Source organism: Pieris brassicae, chromosome 1, assembly GCF_905147105.1.
Source record: "Pieris brassicae chromosome 1, ilPieBrab1.1, whole genome shotgun sequence".
NCBI lineage: Eukaryota > Metazoa > Arthropoda > Insecta > Lepidoptera > Pieridae > Pieris > Pieris brassicae.
The window spans coordinates 2,219,446-2,241,643 of record NC_059665.1 but is presented as its reverse complement, the minus strand read 5'-3'; the positions used below and the strand labels follow the sequence as shown (position 1 = coordinate 2,241,643).

At 32.3% G+C, this 22,198-nt stretch overlaps 1 protein-coding gene across 2 annotated transcripts; it reads left to right on the top strand.

The window, feature by feature from the left end:
* Positions 1-107: 107 nt before the first annotated feature.
* Positions 108-21,340, top strand: LOC123719197 (CD2-associated protein-like). Of its 2 annotated transcripts, none has more exons than XM_045676174.1 (16): positions 108-281; positions 1,092-1,275; positions 3,151-3,256; positions 3,729-3,870; positions 5,969-6,151; positions 11,054-11,183; positions 12,660-12,783; positions 12,903-13,009; positions 13,760-13,909; positions 14,585-14,670; positions 15,048-15,237; positions 15,466-15,583; positions 17,279-17,366; positions 18,325-18,583; positions 19,813-19,939; positions 20,645-21,340. In XM_045676174.1, exons 1-16 carry the CDS (start codon positions 257-259, stop codon positions 20,795-20,797), a joined length of 2,172 nt encoding a protein of 723 aa, XP_045532130.1. In that variant the 5' UTR covers positions 108-256; the 3' UTR covers positions 20,798-21,340. The 2 variants fall into 2 exon arrangements, with proteins under 2 accessions (XP_045532130.1, XP_045532121.1); XM_045676165.1 differs by having other exon boundaries at positions 1,077-1,275.
* Positions 21,341-22,198: the final 858 nt, after the last annotated feature.

Sequence of the window (22,198 nt, the reverse complement as noted above, 5' to 3'; positions counted from 1 at the left end):
GATATGTCGCATTTATTCGAATATATATTATCTATCTTTGTTTGACATCTGTGAGAAATGGCTGTCATTCTGCCATTTTGTCAAATAACATTTCATTTGACGTCGAATCGCGATCGCGAACATTTTGTAGTCTCAATCTGAATAATTATTATTGTTTAATGTTCGTCGAGTAATTAATTGTAAACGCTTCGATCTCTTGCAATTGTGATGTTAGTGAAAATGTTGTGACATTGTGATGTTTCTGTTTAATTAAGAAATGGAGACAAATTCAAGTCAAAAAGGTGAGTAATGAATTTGTAAGCTTATGTTGTTTGTGTATGAATAACTGTTCTTGCGACACTGTTTCGGCCGTAGTAGTACAGTCCTTTTATTTCCCATACTAACCAAAAATGTTCGAATTTGACAGATTTTTATTTTGTAGAACACCTGTAGTAGTGTAGAAAATAATATCTTGATTAAGATACATATCTTGTAGTAAACACAGACATATTTGCCTTGAATATTGCCAAGTTATGAGTCATTTCTGGGATTGTGATTTGTGATGTCATGTACAAGCTAATAAACAAAACACATAAGGTTACATAGGGCTACCCATTCAAGCAAATTAATGTAATGAATTTGCCTCACTACTTGTAATAACTTTCATTGTGAACTTTGTATACTTCTATTGCATTTAAAAAATACTAATATTTGTAAACAAACTGATACTTCATATCTACTATCATATCATAATCCAGCTTTGTGTATAGGCCTCTTGTAACAATAGGTGGAATGTATAGAAAAGTCATTTTAATTTATTATACTAATGCTATATGATTAGATTTTGATTGTCACATAATCAAAATCATACATAATTTCAATATACTTATAATACTTTGTATTGATAAAAAAATACTTTTAGGTTTTATTAAAGGTTAACTTGAGAGAAAATTATACTTAAGTATCACACTTACAACACTTAAAAACCACTATTTGAATTTTATTCTTAGCAACTGAATCATATGATGAATTCCTGTAAAGTTGTAGATATAGAAACAAAACATTATTTTTATAAATTACAACTACATAATAATTAGGTATCACTTTTGTAGTATCCTGTGTGGTGAACTATACATATGATGCATCTGAGGCAGATGAGCTGACCATAAGACCAGGTGATGTCTTGAAGGATATAGAGCGGTTGCCTGGTGGCTGGTGGCGCGGTGAACTTAGAGGCAGGAGAGGCATGTTCCCTGATAATTTTGTGACCGTACTACAAGAACATGCAACTAATAGGTAATTTTTTTACTCCTTACAGGTCCTAAATTTATAAATATTTTATGTTATATTGATTTTCTATTTGATTTACCATACATAATAACTGCCTATGAATCTATTCTTATTGTTTCTAGCAATTAAATAACAATTAGCTAGCAAGTCATTAGGAAGTTTTTTTTATCAAAAAAGCGTTTAGCTTGATTTCTATAAAATTCGTTGGCTTCTAGAAAATATGTATTACTATTGAGTTATAAATTTTTCCTGCTTCAAAATATAAATATTAGCTTTTCAGCACTTGTGGTAAGTAATATTTTATACATATAAGGAAGTATAATTTAAATTGGTATCCAAAGGTCATGTTAGTTGATGTTCTTCTTATAGAGCCTCTTAATTACTGGAGGATGGCTGTCAGTCTCTGGAAGTGTGTCTTGTCCTGTACCAGATGCAGCAAATCTTCCACAGTTGCAATACCCACTAATCCACTCAATTACGTTGCGAAGACATGATTTCTTACTTCTCTTATTAATACGTTGTTTACCCTGGATTTTACCCATTAGTAATATGTATATCTAGGTGTAAAAATAATTTTGTATTCAGTGCATAAAATTTTATAGGAATACTAACTAATGCTTAGTAGCAGAGACATTGCACACATTTTGCACTAAATGTAGCCTCTGTGATATGTGCGAAGATACGTCTATTGAATGGAGAATAATTTCCACTTAAGCATATTATTCATTTTCGTAGTTATATAAAATCTATCATTATAAAGAATCTAGCTTGGAGGAGGACAAAAATGTCTCTTACTTCAGTAGATAACCCCAGATTATGTGATATAATAATTAAAAACTAACAAGCAATGTCAATTACAAATGAGGAATAATTAAGTTAACAATTTCTTTTATAAAGTCTATTTCTTAATCGTTGCCTTTTAATCACTGTGCTATCTAATCAGTAATCACTAATGATAACGACTGATAACTTCCGTCAATGTTTTACCAGACTTCAGTGTGTTTTTATTTTTACGAAAATTGGTAACAGTGTTGTAAAAAGGTGTGTGTGTGTTCCGTTTTTAATTTATCATGAATTTGAAAGTTATTAATGAAAGTGTTGTTTTTTTTGGTGTGTGGCATTTACAAGCGTATTTTAAAATCTCAATTGAAAAAGTGTACTCAATAGTCATTCATTTATATAAACTAGTGGCCTCAGGATCCTCGGTCCCCCCTTTCTGAATCAGTTTTATAGACAAGTAGGTGTTGAAATCAATCAATAGCACTACAACCTTTTTAGGTATGGGTCAGATCTATATGTAATAGGCAAGTAGGTGATCAGCCTTCTGTGCCTGACGCACGCCGTCGACTTTTTGAGTGTAAGGCAAGTCGGTTTCCTCGCGATGTTTTTCTTCACCGTTTGAGCGAATGTTAAATGCGCACATAGAAAGAAAGTCCGTTCGTCCCAAAGCCGGGGCTCAAACCTACTACCTCAGGGATGAGAGTCGCCCCCTAAAGCCACTAGGCCGACACTGCTCTGTAGGGTAGATAAGTTAGGTTTTAAGTATGTCGATACTTGTGTGCGGTGAAAATATATACTTCGACTTCGTGGTTCAAATACGTTACGGAAAAGGATTAATTTAGATAAACTTAAACTGAGATTAACCATTAACAGTGCTCTTTCTACTTTATAAAATAACATAAGTTTAAATAATAACAGTCTTGTTAGTATTATCTCTGAAGAAATATTAACTCTATAATGATTGTAAAATAAATCTGCACTAACCAAAAATTACTATATTTTGTTTGTCGATGTTCCCATATTGTATTGAGACAACGCATAGAAATATAAGTGTTTATGTTGTAATAAGGTTCATTATTCTAGAAAGGCTCGTCTTTTCAGGCCTAACACGGTGCAAGGGCGTTGCCGGGCTGTATTCAGCTATTTGCCTGCCAACCCTGACGAGTTACCGCTCTGTGTTGGTGACGTGCTTGAAGTACTCGGAGAGGTATGTATAGTAGAATTTACTGAGACTGCAATTATACTCTCCCAATGTAAATTTATGTACGACATTAACGAATGTGACCTCATATTTCTATACAAATGTCCCCTTTGTTTTTGGCGTGAGCGGATCACAGACAGTACTTTGTTTCAACTATGTTTTTTTTTATATTCTGTGCATAAGGTGTTTTGTTACGTTAAACAATTATAGATGTATTTTATTAGTATAAAAAGGGTTGGAAGCGTCCTGAACATCGATGAAGCTAACTCGCTATCGGTACATAGTTGTTATGGTCAAATCACATTTCTCATATTTCATATTAATATGTTATATAAACTTATATTGTGAGGTAATTCTCTTAACATTAAGTGAGTTTTTTCCTGCCAGTTTGTTCTATAAACCAAATAATAAAAGAAATTGTGTAACACGTGATAATCTAATAGTTAAATTAATATAAATCGCGGTATTTTGTTTGTAGGTAGAAGAAGGGTGGTGGCAGGGTCGTCGTGCGGGTCGCGTAGGAGTATTCCCTTCCAACTTCGTGGTAATGCTCGACCCCCCCAACGCTGCCCAACAGCCTGCCCCCGTCGAACCCGCGCCCGCCCTACCACCCAAACCTGGTAAGTTCAGTCAATCAGTCATGTTCCATTAGGGCAACAGTTTGAGCCAAAGTTTATTTTCCGGTTGGAGAGATACTTATTTGATGACCTAGTTAGTGCATGGCGACCTCTAAGGGCCCTTCAATTGTCTTTAAAGAGGTTTTTTGGAATAAAAACATTTTTGTTTAATAGGAGGCAAACGGCCGGCTCACCAGATGTTAAGTAATTCCTTTCCTAATTCATAGAATTCAGCCGGGACCTTTGATTTTGTTCAATATAAACAGTATGTTGTTCTAAACAATGTCGTCGTAATTCACATTGATAGAAGGCTCGCAAGTGCTTTGCCGGCCTTTCATATGATTAACGATGACTGACATCAAAGTATTATTATTATCAGGAGAGTAATGTTTTCAAACAACTTATGAACAATCCTCTATCTATTCATGAGCCATAAAATTTGTTAGTTTAAATTAGTGAATTCTCGGTAAAAATATGGAGCCCAAATGTAAATAATAGTCATTTATAAATTTTAGTCATTGCTAGAATTCATGGGTTTGATAATATCATCTCATAGTATTGTCTGTTGTTGACATAGTTGTTACACATGAAGAAAAACACTTTTTGAACGGATTGAAGCTATGTATTATTATTAAAAACTTGATCACGGTGACCACGCACGCTGAAAAGCACGCAAAACGTCGGAAATTAAATACAATTTAGAATTATGTAAATAATTATAAGTTTTTAATAATAATACGTTCAATCCGTTCAAAAAGTATTTTTCTTAATATCATCTCAGTTAAAATTGAACTTGTATTCATGTCAGACTTCAGGCAGTCGATTGATTGCGATATCTATTATTACTATTAAATAATTCAAATTTATATAATCTAATATACAGTATGTATTTTCAGTTTTCTTAACCTACATAGTAATAATAAAAATAAATTTAAAAAGTTTGGTCCCTGTGGCAGTGTACCTTTAACGTTATTATCACTTATTAATAGTGGCAGGAGTCGCTATATAGAATTTCTTCAAATATATGTTTTATCAACATTTTAAATTCAATATTGTGTTAAACGTAGTTAACGCAAAATTGCATATAAAATCTGTATGTAATTGCATTAACACCACCTAACACCAGGTGAGACTCCTGTGTTTTTACAACATATATGAAAGGAAAATAAACAATTAAATACAAGAGTTTATATATAAGAATAGAACCCAGAGTCTAAGTCTCGATTCCATCGTATTAGTATCCCATTGCTCTTATCTGTATTCTTCAGTTATCTCTATTGATGAAATTAATTTTAAATGAATGTTGAGGGAGTATGCAATGGATTAGCGATAGGTTGCCTATAAATAATTAGCTGCAATTAGTTGTATTTAATTGTTGTATAATTAATTTTCTGATATAAATTGTAACTACAGTCAAAATCTGTTATAATGACATCGAAGGGTCGAAAGGACTAACCGATAGTCGTAACACATGACGTTGTTTATAAGAACCTACCTAAAACATATAATTTAGCCGGGATCTTTGTTTTTGGTCAATATAACCGGTATGTTTTCCTAACCGACGTCGTCGTAAACGGTTTTGACTGTATATAGTTTTAATAAATTTTACGTCTTTTATCCTTTAAAATGTAAAGAATTAAAAAAATATATAGCGCTGTCTTGCTTTAATCCATAGGGAAATAAGAGCTTGAAAAAAGTTTTAAATAATAATTTTTTTTACTGTTTTCTTAACTATTATCTACGTGTTAAACGATATTGGTGTTGTAAAATTAAAGATGACCCTTTGCTTCAAAAATAATCCACCAAATATATTAAACGCCTTTCAGTTGACTGAATATATGTACATAGCGGAAAAAGAATATTGAGCATAATTGACGTACGGTTTGCATTTGACGATAGTTTTCGAATTAATTTCTGTCTTTCGGGTTTAAAACAGTGAACTAGCACTCGTAATTATTATTTTACGCTCGTCCCACCATGACTGGAATTACTGCGTATTAAATAGGAAACCAGCATGTCTTACACTTGCATCTGTTAGGCTGATCAACTATGTGTGTATACAGATACAGTCCCAAACATTGTAACACATCTTGTTATACAGTAAAAGAACAATGCCGAGTACTGTTTCCGTACACTGCCGTGAATGAAGACGAATTGACGTTAGCGGATGGTGATGTCGTTACGATCGTGTCTAAGGACGCACCGGATCGCGGTTGGTGGCGTGGCGAAATTAACGGCCGCGTCGGCCTGTTCCCTGATAACTTTGTGCAACTGTTGCCTGCTGGTGAGTACCTTTAAGCATTGTCTTTTGTTAACATAGCTTTAACACATTAAGAAAAGACTTTTTAAACGGATTGTAGCTGTGTATTATTATTATAAACGTATAATTATTTACAATTTTAATTTTTTCCGACGTTTCGCGTGCTTTACAGCGTGCGTGGTCACGGTGACGTCGGAAAAAATATGTAAATAATTATAAGTTTATAATAATATTATAAAGCTTCAATCCGTTTAAAAAGTGTTTTCTTAACCTTTAAGCGTGTTTTTTTACGTGGCTAGGATTTTTTAGAGAACTGGTATTGAATATATGAATTTTTTTAGACAGTAACCGTCAAAAAAACATACAATTACGATGACGATTTACGATGGTCTTCTGCCATCTTTTCTCCGTATATTATATTAAAAGGATCTAGGGGATAAGAAGCCCTGCCGGTCTTTTAAGAATTTCACGTCACATTAACGTCATAATGTATAAAACAGAGAGTCTACTGACAAACAAAATAATCGGTAATCTGTTGGCTTTTTAAGATAAATAAACATAAGCAAAAAACATAGTTAAATTCAAAAATATCTGTTGTTGTGATTTTAATCTGTGTTTGTTGAAACACAAAAGATACCATGGATATTGTAAAATGCAAAATGTACATAAAGCATTCGTAAATAATACAAATATCTGTACTGTGCACCCATTGAATTGGCCATTTGTTATATGAAACTGTAAGGACAGACTTGTTTTAAAAAAAAACCCCTTTCGTGTGAATTTTATGCGTAACGAATGTCTATTCTGTACCATAATTACAATTGTTTTCTGGATAGTTTTTTTATATATCTAAATCTATGTATATGCAAACAACAGGCATATTTCGTTGTCTACTATAATATATTTATTATTGTTATACGTTGAAATTGAAAAAAAAAAAAACTAATTTTTGAAATACCTTCGTGACAAAACTTAAATGTAAAGAACATTCGCCATTGAATAAGAAATTGTGAAACGAAAAACAACTATTTATTTCTATAATGAAAATCTGCTCCGTTTCGAATCAATAGGTTTTTACGTCACTTAACTGATGATTTGTGGGGTGACGTCACGACAGAAAATAGACCTATAGTTAGTAGTAGTAATAGTTTAGTAATACGGATCATGTGACAGAAATGAAAAAGCTGAAATATCTGACATGTAACTTATAAGTGTTTATAGGCTTACTCACTCTTCCATACTAATGACATTAAACTTTAGAACACATCAAATTTGTTGCTTAACTGCCAGTTTGGAGTAGGTGCCAGAATCTGGAACTAAAGTGAAATAAACAGGAGTGTTATAAAATAATAAAGTAATGTAACGTCATCGATTCAAGTCATTTGCCTAGCCGTTTAATCAAATGGCTGAATATCATTCAGGCCGCTAGTTGAACAGCGCTGTTTAGTACGACTAGGCTGTTAATTGATCAGCGAATTAAGCTAGTTGCTTGTAATTACTGAATTACTGAACGGTTTCCTTACAGTTATTGTATACTTTACGCGTGTTCGTATAACATTTGTTTTGTTAAACAAGCCGATAAACGCCGAGCCTTGTGTAAATTATTATATCTTGAGATATCGCTTAGAAGTAAATATTATTGATTTTACATACTAATGAAGGAAACAAAAGAACATCGCACAAAGTCAAAGCGACGAACAAATATCGCCACAGTAAGCGACTGGATTGTTGGTACAGTTTTTAGCATTAGAACGGTGACTTATAATAATAAATTATACTATATAATGAGAAAAATTTAATTTCATCATTATTGTAGATCGCATATGGCTGGTAAATTACATATATATGTCGGAGAATGAATATTTTAAAATTCCCGCCACTCTGAAGTTAGTCGTAGAATGCGGTGTGGTAAGGAAAGGTAGACTGTCAACGTTGACAATTGACAATACCTAGTCTGTGTGATCTACCAAATGTCAGTGGCGCGACTGTTTCGTGGCAGTAAGTGAATTCTTTAGTCACTTGAGTTTCGAACGTCGCCTGCGCCGGACGTGCGCACTGACTGTGTTATAATGTCGGACGACGGTAGTAACACCAATTTTGCAATTATTAATCGCGTTGAATCTGCGACATATACATATACTCGGGGGACATTACACCATCTCGTGGCTTCAACGTCAGTATTTAGTTCTGTTTGTAGAACACATTAAAAGAGTTTCAGTACATAAAAATAAGTGTTTTGGGAGGATGGCATTTGCAAATGTTATAATCGTGATGTCGTTGAAAGATCGAAAGAGTCGAAACTTAAATGTTACGTATTTAATAAGTATAAGATTTCAAGTAAAAAATTTCCGACAAGAATCTAACACGATTCAACTTAGTTTTTCTAAAGAGCAATTCTATTTTAAAACGATATAAATTTATTTACAAAATCGAGTTTGGGCCGAATGAACTGCAATCAACGCGATATAAGACTATGACTAAAAGGCAAATTTTAATTTAAAAAAAAATAGAGATGAATAGAAAAACGTCCTCAATTAAAGCGAATACTACTAATTACATAAGTAGTACAGTAGTCTGTCACGACTTCTGTTAATCCGTCGAAATCAATCAAGAAAATCTCACTAAAGTCCTGATTTTTGGGTCAAAGTCCCGATCCTAAGTGAATGTTTACTTGTCGCCCACTATTGACATTTGTTGTGAAGGTTACGGCTGTCGTGATTGCATTACCTCATCGTGACGGACACTCGAGTAGTGAGCACGTTTGTGTTGTGTAGTGGTCTCGATATGGGCATTGCCAGTGAGTTATGTTTTGTTGATCTTCGTGTTGGATTCTGCGCCTTAGCTATGGAAATTTAGCGCTAAAATCGCGTTGATTGGTTTTTCGTTGTTTTGTGTTATATGTTAAACGTTTAATTGTTTATATCGTAATACAATAGAGCTCGTTAATGTCAGTTTAAAAAATTACTTTATTTAATTTAAAATATAACATTAAATATATGTTGTTCTTAATACAAACTTTTTTGCGTCTACAGATAATTTAATGAAATTTTAGTTTATAGAAAATTTTACTAAAGTATGAAGTAATGAAACAGTCGTTTGTTTTTATTATTAGCACCGAAACAAAACACAGGTCTGGTTATCTATTTTTATTGTATTCGTGCGCTATCGATTTAAAAGTATATTCTATACTTTAGAAACTGCGACATAAAATCTATATTCCCATACGGATTAATTGCATTGCAAATGTTTGTTTATAATTTAATCAGGTGCCTTTTCTCTTATTGTTCTAAATCGTTCAGAAATAACTTAATACATTTGCTTTTAATTATATGTGATGATTTATGTACTTCCAATAAATAAACTATAGTGAAATCCTAATATTTTAAAATAGTAATTAGAAATGCTATAATTGGCTCGTGGATATTGTGGTTTTAGAATTTCGCAAAGGCCACTTCAAAGACCTTCCAAATAAAATGTTACAAAGTTATGCAATGTTTGAATTTACATAATGTAGGACGTGCCCAGATCACTGTAAGATGCGTCTTATCAGCACCAACTCATTGATTATAACATTAATAACAATTTTATTTAAAAATTTTATATTATTTGTTGCGTAGGAGAAGGAAAATATACTTTGCCAAGGTTATTTTCGATTATGCCATTTCGAACGGCTTAGTGATTCACGTGTAAGATTTTACGGAATATTGACAAACTATTTTTTAATATTTATATTATAAAGAAAATTATTATATTAATATTAAAATTGTTTTTGTGTTTAGGTGGTCCATTAATAGGGGATGGCTAAACTCGTCTACCGAAATTTTTAAGCCAGCTCTAATATGCACTCAGTTAGTTCTTATTCATCCTACCTATAACTATTACCTAGTATTAGCTTTTAGAACTCCTGTGTTAGATGTGAAGAATACCAATTCTTTATGGTAGCCATAGTTGTCAGGCATTCGGCACGTTTAAGTCGTCAAAATTCGACATTCGAAGGATTGCTCGCTAAAGATATGATGAAACTTATTATGCAGAAATGTGAGGCCATAAAGGGACTCTAGATTTGGTGTCCATGGGCAGCGGTAGTAGCTGCATGCTGTATATGTTCAGTAGGCTCGTCTGCCATATTATATAAAAAAATAATGGCTACTGGATTATTATTTTTACTAAAAAGTATTTTGAACTTTGTTTATTGTCAAACAACGTGTGTATGAATGGGTTTCGTGTAATAAGGTTATAAAAATATTGCGTGGCAAATTGGCCTTCATTAATTAAACTCACCCAAAATGAATACCCGAAACATTGTCACACATTGTCTTTTCCTTTTCCTTAATTACTAATTACAAATATTATATTTTCTTATTCCTTATAAAAATGTAATTTATATCAAATTAAAATGTAAACTAAAGAATTACACTAATTTATAAAGAGTCGGTAATTTAAATAAAGTACAAATATGTCATTAAAACAGCATATACCAGAAGGGACCGTTAGGTTAAAAAATTTAATCACTCTTTATGGTGAAATTCGATGATGGCATGGAAGTATATGAAGCGAAAGAGGTATATTTGGACTGTAGCGAGTGAAGATCCATAGTCTGCCTTCAGGAAAAGGCAACAGCAGCAGCAGGAAGTAACAGCTTTCGACCCTGCTGTTAGTTTGAGTTCGTTCTGCCATCTTTTGCATTGTTGTCGGCCTCTTCTTCGATTTCCGTCTACGTTTCCGTACTGGAGAAGAGTCGTAAAGGATAGAGAACAGTGGGAAGGGTTTGAGGAGGCCTTTGCCAAGAGGCATACTGAACTTCGAGATAAAGATGATATATTAAAGATCACAGAGTTTCGGAATATAAAGGCTTTCTTGGCTAAGTCTAGATTTTCTAAACTAGATTTCAGTTTTATTACAGTTAACTCTAAACTTTTTTAACAGTTGCACAAGATGTCGAGGAGAAGAAGCCAGACCGGCCACCGTCGAAGGGCTCCAATTCAATATACCCAGTGCTCAATAAGTACTCGGAGAAAACATCGTCAATCAAAGAACTCACCACAACTAAGCTAAGGTGAGAATCATTTCTAGTTTAGGCTAATAAGATTGACAATTTATTTTTGTTTTGGAAGATAATTTGTATTAATATATTTTCTACTAGGAGACTATGAAAGCGAAGGTCTTGTTTGTCATTGGACATACTGTGAGACAGGTGTCGCGTGTCGGTCATTTGACTTTGTCGAATCAAATCAATGACAAACGCAATATTTTCGCTTTTCCTTTTACATTTTTTACCTGGTCCACGGCACTTTTGCAAAACTCTTTTATAGTATATTATTTATGCACTGACATTTTAATAAAAATTAAGATTTTCATTTTCTCGTGCTATTTCTCGTTTACAAGACGTATATATTTTTCTTTTGAAAAAGTTGAATAAAATAATGTATATAAATTAATTTTATAATAAGAGAACTAAACCTTTTGAGTCAATAAACCTAGTGTAGTGAGGACACACGAACGTAGTGTAGTGTCAAAACATATTAAACACTAAGACTGTTAATAAACCTTACCTTAGTTTAAGTTATTAACTAGTTGTTGCTTATTAGACATAATTATTGTATAGGCTAGATTGTAGTTCATGGAAAGTCGCGCTCCCGTTTGATAACTTTATTGCATAAAAAAACATCCAATTGCTTGTATCCAAGAATAGCTTAGATTTATTTACTTTTAAGAACATTTACTAAAATGTTTATAGTCGCACAACATAGGTAAGCTTATTTATGACTTAATTTTTTATCTAATGATTATCATCGTATCATTATTATTGTTATAATGATTCACTCACTTAATTCAATCACTTTAATGACATCATTTGCGTTAATGATTTGATTAAACGCATTTAGTGATATTTTATAGCTTTTCTGTCACCTAGCATTTGAAATCAAAAAGTGATGGTATTGTCGTCTGTTATAAAAATCAAAAAGTGAATTTTGTAATTAGATATATATATTTTAGTGGTAGAAATTAATTGATTTCTAAGTTTGGTTGTGTTTTAAAGGTTGTTATAGTGCATTTGTTTAACAGTCTCAATAGAGATTTGTTTTTGTTAATTGACTTACTCGTCGACGAATTAAAAGACTGGGTTTACTAGAAGGCTGGATGTCTCAAATAATCAATGAATAAACTAAATAAATGTGTCTGTTTCATACATACTCGTACAAACTAAATATTCGTGTGTTTCGTTTTCCAAATATTTAACAAACTTCGATTTTATTAATTCGGCTCTAATATGTTTTTTTTTATTTAGCATACATATATTATTTACATACATACATATTTTAGTTACTACATACCAACATATGGAACATTCTGTTATGCAACCTCATCGAGATTGTTAGCTTTTACGGAATACAAACCTAAAATAAAACTAAATTTGTTAAAATAAATAAATAAAAATTATTTCAAATCGTCAAACCGTCTTCGAGCTTGAAGCTTAGCAACTTTCGTTTCAATTCACGTTTTTATTTATACGGTGTTTGTTTTTTTTCAGCATGCACAAAGAAAACACGATCAGTAAGGAGAGCAGCACACAAAGTACAGTCACGCACACAAGCAAAAGCGACTCGGAGAAGATGATACATAGTGAATGTGTTACCGATGCTCCGGATGGACAGGTATTGCTTTTAAATATACCTTTATGGGATATTTGGTATTTGCAATGTAATAATGTTTTTGTAAATAAAACAGATGACAATATAAATATTGAAATACTTATGAGTTAATATACGTTTAGGTAAGGAAACCGCCAGTTCCGGTGAAGAAAAGCCCAACCCCAACATCCGCTGTAACAGGACTGTTTAGTGGACTTAAGAACAAAATGATGTCTTCTTCGGATAAGAGGTGAGGAGTTTTTAATTTTTTTTTTGGTATTCGCTTGTAAACATATCATACTTTCATGACTTTTTATATGTATTTATTTTTTATTATTAATAAAAACACGCGATATGTTATAAATATATAAATGTGTAGTGCTCGCGCAATTCAAAGACAATAGATTATTATGTTTGAATAGAAATCGCCTAATTTTCAGCACAATTTTGTATGCTTTCATATTCGTATTCATATACCAATGTGATTCATATACGAATATTTGCCCTTTTGAGTACAAAATACGTTTGTCACAGTGCTCTTACAAACATAAACTTATTTTTTCCCATTTTTCATTTTGAATACGAATTAGATTTTTCATTGGTCCACCAAGGCTCCTTAAGACAGAAATATTTAACAGAGAACATGCATATTTTTTTCGTGTTTTAAGAAGTTAATTGATTCAACACAACATCACATATAGTTCATGACACAGAGATAATATAACAAAATTTTAACCTAATTTGAAAATAGTATCCAAATCCAATCCAATCCAATAATCCAAATACTATCTTGGATTATAATGCCTCCGTATATAATTAACTAGCGGATCTTAAAGACGTTGTCCTGTACAAACGTCTTGGATACAAAATTTCAAACTTTAAAAAATCAAGATTTTTGTGTTCTGGGAAATGGTTTTGGTAATTTGAAATTTTTGTATTGACGTGTGCCGACGCCTGTCGAGTCCCACATGATTTTAATATAGTTTCTTAATAATTTTAGTGAGAAAACATCAACTTCTATATCGAATAGTAGCAACAGTAGTGTGGAAGGGGATAAAACGGATGGTGTGTCGTCAAGTAAAGTTGCTAATACTAACACATTTGATCACATTGAGAGGAATTCGATACTAAACGATCCGAGAGCTAGCAGGTAATAGAAATACGAAGATATTTTGTTGAACCTGTTTTTTGATATAACTGTTTAATTTTGTGTTGGGCGAATGTGGGATCGTGGGATCGAACCCCAGCGAAGGAAAAATTGTGAGCAAACTGGAATGCTGTACTAGTTTATTTATTCATTTTAAGTACAATTTCATTACAATGTGTAAGATTTGGGAACCCTTGTATCAGGGATTCCAGCTCTTTCATAACAAACCTAATTATACATTCCTTAAAATGTTTAATTTATATATAATTTAGTTACATCTTTTATTATTATTTTTTTTTGTTATTGATTTAGTGTTGCCCAAGTAACACTATTTGGTATATTTTTTAATTATTTTTAAACAAAATTTACTTACTGTATTTCGATAACAATTTCCTAGTGATTTATTCCTAAAAGCCACGTGTTACATGATAATAAAATTATTTGTCATACATATGGAAAGCAGTAGCTTTAGACTGTTAAGGAAAAGTTAACGGAGTGTACCACAGAAGATCACCTACTTGCCTATTTGTAAAAACAATCACGTTACGATAATCTAAGGCTAATCTTGTTTTTTTTTTAAACCGAGTTTTATTATTTATTCCATATTTTAGAAGACTAATATAATATGATGATAATGACATTTTGTAATTATTTTTTTTATAATTTTCTAAACTCCAGAGTTAAAGCACCGCGACGCAGGCCACCCAGCCAAGTAATGAGAGACGATTCGCCAGTCTCAATCGGTTTGACTAACGGACATGAAGGTAACTATTAACTATATTCATAAAAATATATTGTCAAAGTCAAAAATCATTTATTCATAACACAATGTACACTTATGGACGTCAAAAAGTATACAGTAAAAGCTTCTAATTTTACATTTACTAATAAGTATATTTGCCTATCAAACCGAGTACTATTCGTCTCTTTCTGTCAAATTGTCTTAACGCCGTGATAAAAAGAGACATGTGAATTTCGCCAGATACTTTTTTACAGAATTTACTGATTTTATTTGATGATTTGTAACATAGTGATGCTGAACTTTATAAACTCCTCAATTAGAGCGTGTACATATAAGCCTTAATTAGTTGAATAATGCATTTGTGTAGAGTTACAAACGCTTAGTGTTGTTGTTTTTTAGCTTCTCCAGACAAGACATTAGACAAATCTTCAGACAGATCGTCGGATAAATCGTTAGATAAATCTTCGGAAATTAAGCCGCGTGCGCGTGAGTGGGAGAAACATAGAGCGCCTTGGATGGCGGAATTGAAGTTGAACCAAGCTAAAAAGGGTGGATTAGGGGATAGGAAACAGCATACAAGTACAGATAGGTGAGAAATTCGTTTATTATATATAAAATTATATTTGGAAGAAACTTGTAGAAAATATTAAAAAAATATCTGTGTTTATGCTTATATGATTTTTAAAAGTACAAATGAATACTATGAATTAATAATTCGTTACGTCATTGCCATCAGGTGTCAATTGTCACAATTTCGTATTTTATTAAAATGACATATTTAGGGCAACACTAAATTGTATATTTATCCTTTTTATAGAATTGTTGACTGTGGTATTGAAGAAAAGAGATCGTCACACTCCATGGAGATGTCAAAGAGCACATCGTCGATTAGCAGTCGAATTTCTGTCATAGAGAGTTCCGAGTCTAGTTTCGATGTAAGTATTACATAAATATCTTTGAGGTTTTATTTGAGTCGGTTAAAATGCTACTTAAAAACGAAGTGTTGGCCTAGCGGCCTCAACTTGCGACTCACATCCCTGAGGTCGAGGTTCAATTCCCATCTGTGTACCAATGACTTTATCTATGTGCGCTTTTAACATTCGCTCGAACCTTAAAGGAAAATCATCGTGAAAAATCCGGCTTGCCTTAGACCCGAAAAGTCGACGTGTGTCAGGCACAGGAGACTGATCACCTACCTGCCTATTAGATTAACAAATTATCATGAAACAGATACAGAAATTTAGTACCCAGATATAAAAATATTTTTTTTTAATTCTACAAAACCACCACGAAATGTGATGGCAGGCTACTAATAACTAATATATAAAAATAATCCATTACAAAAATATATATATATATATATATATATATTAAGAAAACTCTTATTAAACGTATTGAAGCTATGTATTATTATAAATTTATAATTGTATTGTCTTTTGTTAAAATAGCTTTTACACATGTGTTTTTCTTAAACTTATAATTACCGTCGCCGTGACCAAGGACGCGAAACGTCGAAAAAAATTAAATTTAAAATTATGTAAATAATTATAAGTTTATAATGATAATACATAGCTTCAATCCGTTTTAAAAGTGTTTTCTTAATGTGTAAAAGCTATGTTAAAAAAAGACAATACTATATATATATATATTAATATGTCACAGTTTATGTAATAAAAGCACACGATGTTATTTGTTTTATTGGAACACCCCACGCAATATCATAGACATCTTACACGTTGTCCGATGTCAATGTGTCAATGTCAATTTGTCAGTAGTGCGTAGAATCGTTCGTTCAGTTGAGTTGCTCTCTGATCGGCGCCCGCTCTGCACGTGCGCACTGACCGTCTTTAAATATTAATTTAAAAAAATTGACGACAAAAGTGACACCAATATTGTAGTTATTAATCGCATTGATCTCCGACATATATATTTAGGAATATTTTTATATAAATAAAACAAATATTGTATTCGAAATATTAACGTCAAAAGCTATTCTAGACGGTAAAACAAATATTCATATAACAAATAGAAAATACATAATTACTAGAAAGTAAACGTCAATTACTCAATCAAATGTTAAAGAACTTTGGTCTGAGAAAAATAATGTAGGAAATACTTTTTAAATATTTTATTATTATTTGTAAATGAATCACTATATCTGGAAATTGTATTTTATAATTTCGTATCAAAGTTCTTAACTTAATTCTTAACTTAACTTAATTAATAAAGAGCTTATAAAGTATAGACATTTTGATAATGAAAATAACTTGGTATGTTATAATAAATTAATATACAATTGTGATGATTCTATTCTCTATTGCATGATCTCATAGTGAGGTCACACGATTTATTCTATAAAGCTTATTTAAGTTCGTCATAGTATAGCTTCACGTTGCAAGAATTAAAATTATGTACGTTACCATATCATCCAAAGACAATTAGATCTGAACAATGTTTTGGGAAAAATCAGAAAAAAAGAAAATTGAAAAAATATGCTGGAGGCTTTTACTCTAAAAAGCGTCATATAAACTATGCTACTATGGACCACTAAAAAAAACTGTCTTAATTTTTCACAAATTATACTAATATAAAGAATTATATTATTAACAGAAATAAATAATTTCTTACAGAAAATCAGAACCACTGAAAAGAAGGAAAGTCCGCCACCAGATCTGCCAACATCAAAACCGCCTCCATTAACCTCTCCCACCGCTGCTGGTATGTATCATATTTTAGGATCGGGTCAAACGGGCAGGCGTGATGTTAAGTAAAACCGCCGCCCATGTGCGTTGCCTTTTGATATATGAACGTCTTCTTTGAGAAATAAATAATCGGATCTTGAAGGTCCTTAAATCGAGTTCTGGTTCGTTTGAGCTCGGTCCATAAATTTAGGTTTTGTTCAGTTCGAATTGGACGTCATTGTGTTAGACAAGTCATTTATAGAGAAACTATGTAATGTAACACATATGCAGCAGAGAATTAAAGTTTTAAAAGTTATACCTCTTTTGGAGTGTTAGGTTAGGTTAGAGTGATGAGAGTAAACATCGCGCCGTCACAAAAAAGCGACACCTTGAAGTATGTAGAATGTAGATTTTTTTTGTTATGTTTAAATTAACTTTATTTAACTGGATAATGCGTTATAATAAAGTTAGTGTCGTTTTTTATACATACAAATAGTAAAATAAGGCGAACGATAAAATTTGTAAAAAGATTTTTATTTTCAAGTCAAAATTTAAGATCTAAGTCATCGTTCTGAAGTAAGTTGAGCATTATTTGTGAATTTGTGTGGTATTTGCTGCACACTCCCTCGAAAGGGGTGGGAGGCTTTGGCCCGTGCGAGGCATATGCCCCCTTCGGGTAGTGTATGAGTTCGCGCCCTGCTGATACAGGGCTGTACGGGGACGGGCTTCTAGTCCTTGATGGGGGCTGCAGCGCGTGGGGAGACGCGGTCGCAGTCTCAATAGGGATTATTTGTGAAGGGTTTTCGGGAAGATTATATACATTGCTATCCGAATAGACACTATTTATTTTACCCTTGACATCTCTAAAGATATTTATTGATATCAAATTTTTAGTTTTGAATATCTTTCAAGGATACCAAGTCAATAACAAAATAATGGAGAAGTGTCTATATAGAAGAAAAAAAAAATGTTTTGTACAAAATTAAAACTTTCAGGCCGAACATTAACAACGATGCTCGACGAAATCAAGAAACCTCCAGCGCCATCTCCACCCTTGGCCTCCGCAAGATTGGACCTGGACAAATCGCTCGATAAGTCTGATAAATCAATAGATAAATCGCTGGACGTCTCGCTCGATAAGTCTGACAAAGTAGAGTTAAGGGAAAAGTCGGAATTGAAAACGGAGAGATTGGAGACTATCAGCAGGTTTTCCAGCGTTTTTAACGAAGTTGAAGACAAAGGGATTAGTTTTAGGTGAGTCGTGTTTTAGTTTTTCTTGTGTAGGAAAGGAGTGTTAGCCTAGACCTTAATTACTTATTGAAAAAAAAAATTATTTCAATTTTTTATTATTAAATTAAATGAAGACACTATTATGATTATTTGACTCCAACTGATAAACTATACAGAGATTTATAAGCACCAGACATACGTTTACAATATCTCAATGTTAATATACAAAATAATTAACAAATTACAATATTTACAGAATAATAATATTCAATAAGAAATATTGATAAATTATGTTTAATACAACCAAGGACAAAGTACTGAAAACTTAAAACGATAATCTCGGTGACTCGATTCGAGTTAACGAGCTTTCGACTTAACAAGAAATTCGGGATACATATGATTTAACTGATAAAATTACGACACACAGAGACGCGATTTCTAACTGTATGTTTAGCTGTTTCGAGTCGAATAGTTATTCAACTTAACTTTTGTAGTACATATATCAAGGCCCACAAATATTTAATATTTTGTTACTATTCGTTATGGCTGTCGTTTTCAAATAATTTCAAACCGCGATGTACATAATTAACCTACTCTAAATTTTCTCGCTAAGTGAATGTATTCTTTGAGAATTTATTTGAGTCTCTTTGAATCGAAGATTTCTTTGGATTAGCTTTTTTAATTTTCCATTTTTGCTGGATTTGATATCAACAAATAATATAGAATAATTTTTTTTATTAATAAATTATTTATTATATTATGGTCGCTTTTTATTATTTAATTATTATACATTTGGTTACCAAGCCATGATACCCTAAACGACCCATTATGAACTGAGGCTTCGGGTCCCAAATCATATTTATCTGTCTGTCTCGCTCGCACTTACAGGTTTAATTTGTAAGATTTTCACCATTTTATTTCTCCATGCTAATACTCATAGTATTGCGTAACGAAGTCTTAGAGTAATGTAATGAGTGTAATACTAAAAAAAAATGTTATATTTATATAAAAACAACAACCCTTACTCCTAACAACCAATCAGGAGACACAGTGCGTGCGCGCAGTACTTAGCTACTATCAATAACGGGTCGCATTGCGTGCATATTTATACTTACAGTGACATTTATTGCCCGACGACTCAGTTTCAAATGCCAAAATATATATATATATATATATATACCATTTAAAATACATTCCGTTGATTATCATGCAATCATTATTAGAATCAAGAGATCAATGTTTCCTTTTCTCAGTTCAAGCATACTTAATTCGAGCGGCATCAGCCCCAGCGCTGAGCGAACTAGCACTTTGGAAAGGAGACACACACGAACACCGGAGCATGAAGGAAACGATGCGTTGATCGCTCAACTTAACAACAGGGTACGATATTTTAGTTCTAACTATTGATTAGTTCATTTGTATTAAAATTTAAAAAAATACGTTATATTGAAGATTTTGTCTGCCCAGCCCTTTTACAATATTTTTCATCTTTAACTAAAAGTATTATAGTAATTTTTTTGTTGTGGTTGCTTGTTTGAAGTTTTTTATGATCTAATATAATTGATGTATGTGTGTGTAAAATTTGACTAAATTTCTTATAATATACAAACGAGCATACATGTTGCTTTAGGATTTATAGTTAAAATAATGTGCGTGCGTAAAACTTCTTCGTAAATTAATAATTACTGATGATCATGTACCAGTATATGATCACTCCATGTATTTGTATATTATTCACACTGTTTACACACTGTATACGTACTAATGATAATATAAATAAATACAAAATCTACGTTAATGTTATTTACTGCACAAGACGTTATGTGTTAGAATTGCCATCTAAAGTTCCAATATCTAAACGAATACATCAACCAATAGCGTGTGTTTTTTCTCGATCTCCCTTTCTCACTCTCTCTCAATCGCTCTCTCCCTTTTCTTGGACAAAAACGCTGCACATTCGTGATGTTTCCGTCAAAATTTTACCCTCATGCGCCTAAAGAAGATTCACTTCAATAAATAAGAGATGAAAAATTTCAAAGATTTATTATACTGGATATTTATTGATAGAAGCCGTGTCTATTTCAGATAACGAACCTGGAGAAGCTAATAGAAGTACAAAACGCCAAATTCACGGCAGCCATTGAGGAGCTCTCAAACAAATTATCTCTTGAAACGGAGAAGAGACAAACGCTTCAGACTGAAATGGAGAAACTGGCGCAGTGCGTCACCCAGGTCTAGTGTAGTTTTAATTTGCAATTTATTACAATTATTTTAGAGAGGCCGTTTTTGATTCGCCAAATTACACACAAATTTGTTAATTGCATTTTGAGTCTAGTCCAAAATCAACGAAAGGGATTTTACCACCGTTTAGTTTATTTGGAAAAATGCATTTAATATTACAGCTGGACGAACAATATCAATTATGAAAAGATTTTAATATTGTAGTGATTGAATATTGACAATGTCTGAAGTTCGATCTTAAAGTTATTTTTTTAAACAAAACATTTTTCGCTCTCTTGTGTCTTCAAACTGTGTTCTAACAGCGTTATAAAAGTTGGACTAAACATGTGTATAGTCTAGATATATAGTAATGCATGTGTTTTTGTGATATCTTCCATATAAAAATGGTAATACGAATACCATAATTCTTTAGTCTATGGGGTCTATCATGAGCTCTTATTGCGAGCTTATTCAGAACCTACAACTGAACTATATTGCTTGTTCATACCATGACGTCGAAAACCTAATATAATAGAATAAAGTTTCAATTTCACTGTAATCATATCAAGTATAAAAATATTAAAATTTGTGCCAAGACATGGTGCAGTCTTATTATTTAGACGTCAATTTATGACAAAATAAGCGAATCTGTAATTAATAATTTTTACAATTTTAATTAGTTAAACTTATTTCTATCGAAGTGTCCAAATTTTAGAATAATTCAAAATTCATTTTTTTAATAACATTTCGATATGACCTACTAGATTTAATGGGATATTTAGGATTTAATGGGCCCCTTAGATGGGGCCAAACGGCCTCCATCGAGTTCGGTGAAAAATATATTAATTTTTGGAAAACAAAATTGTACGTATCCCGTTTAACGTAAATGTAAAACTGAAATTTTGCAGTAAATTTTTTAATTAATAAATAAAACACAATCGAATTGTTTAAAATAATTTAAAGATTTATTTAATTATCACAGAATCAAGTTTATGAACTCAAATATCACCACAAACAAATTTATCTTTCTTTTGTGCCTGCGATTCTATGTTTTAGTTTATCATGGTACGAAACAAGCGGTTCAATTTAAAAAAAAAAAATCCAAATGTTCCTAAATTCCTCAAATTCTGAGTAGTTGAGTATATCACCATTAGATTTTTCATTAGTCATATTTTGAATTTGAGCAGTGTTGATTTAGTGTCTGCGGCTCTCATCTCTGAGGTCGTAGGTTCGATCCCCGGATGTGCACCAATAGTCCTTATGTCTATGGGCGCATATAACATTCGCTTGAACGGTGAAGGAAAACTTCGCGAGGACACCGGCTTGCAAGGGAGGCTGATAATTTGTCTATTAGATTTACAGACGATCATGAAACAGATATCTGAGGCCAAGACCTAAAAATGTTGTAGTGCCACTGAT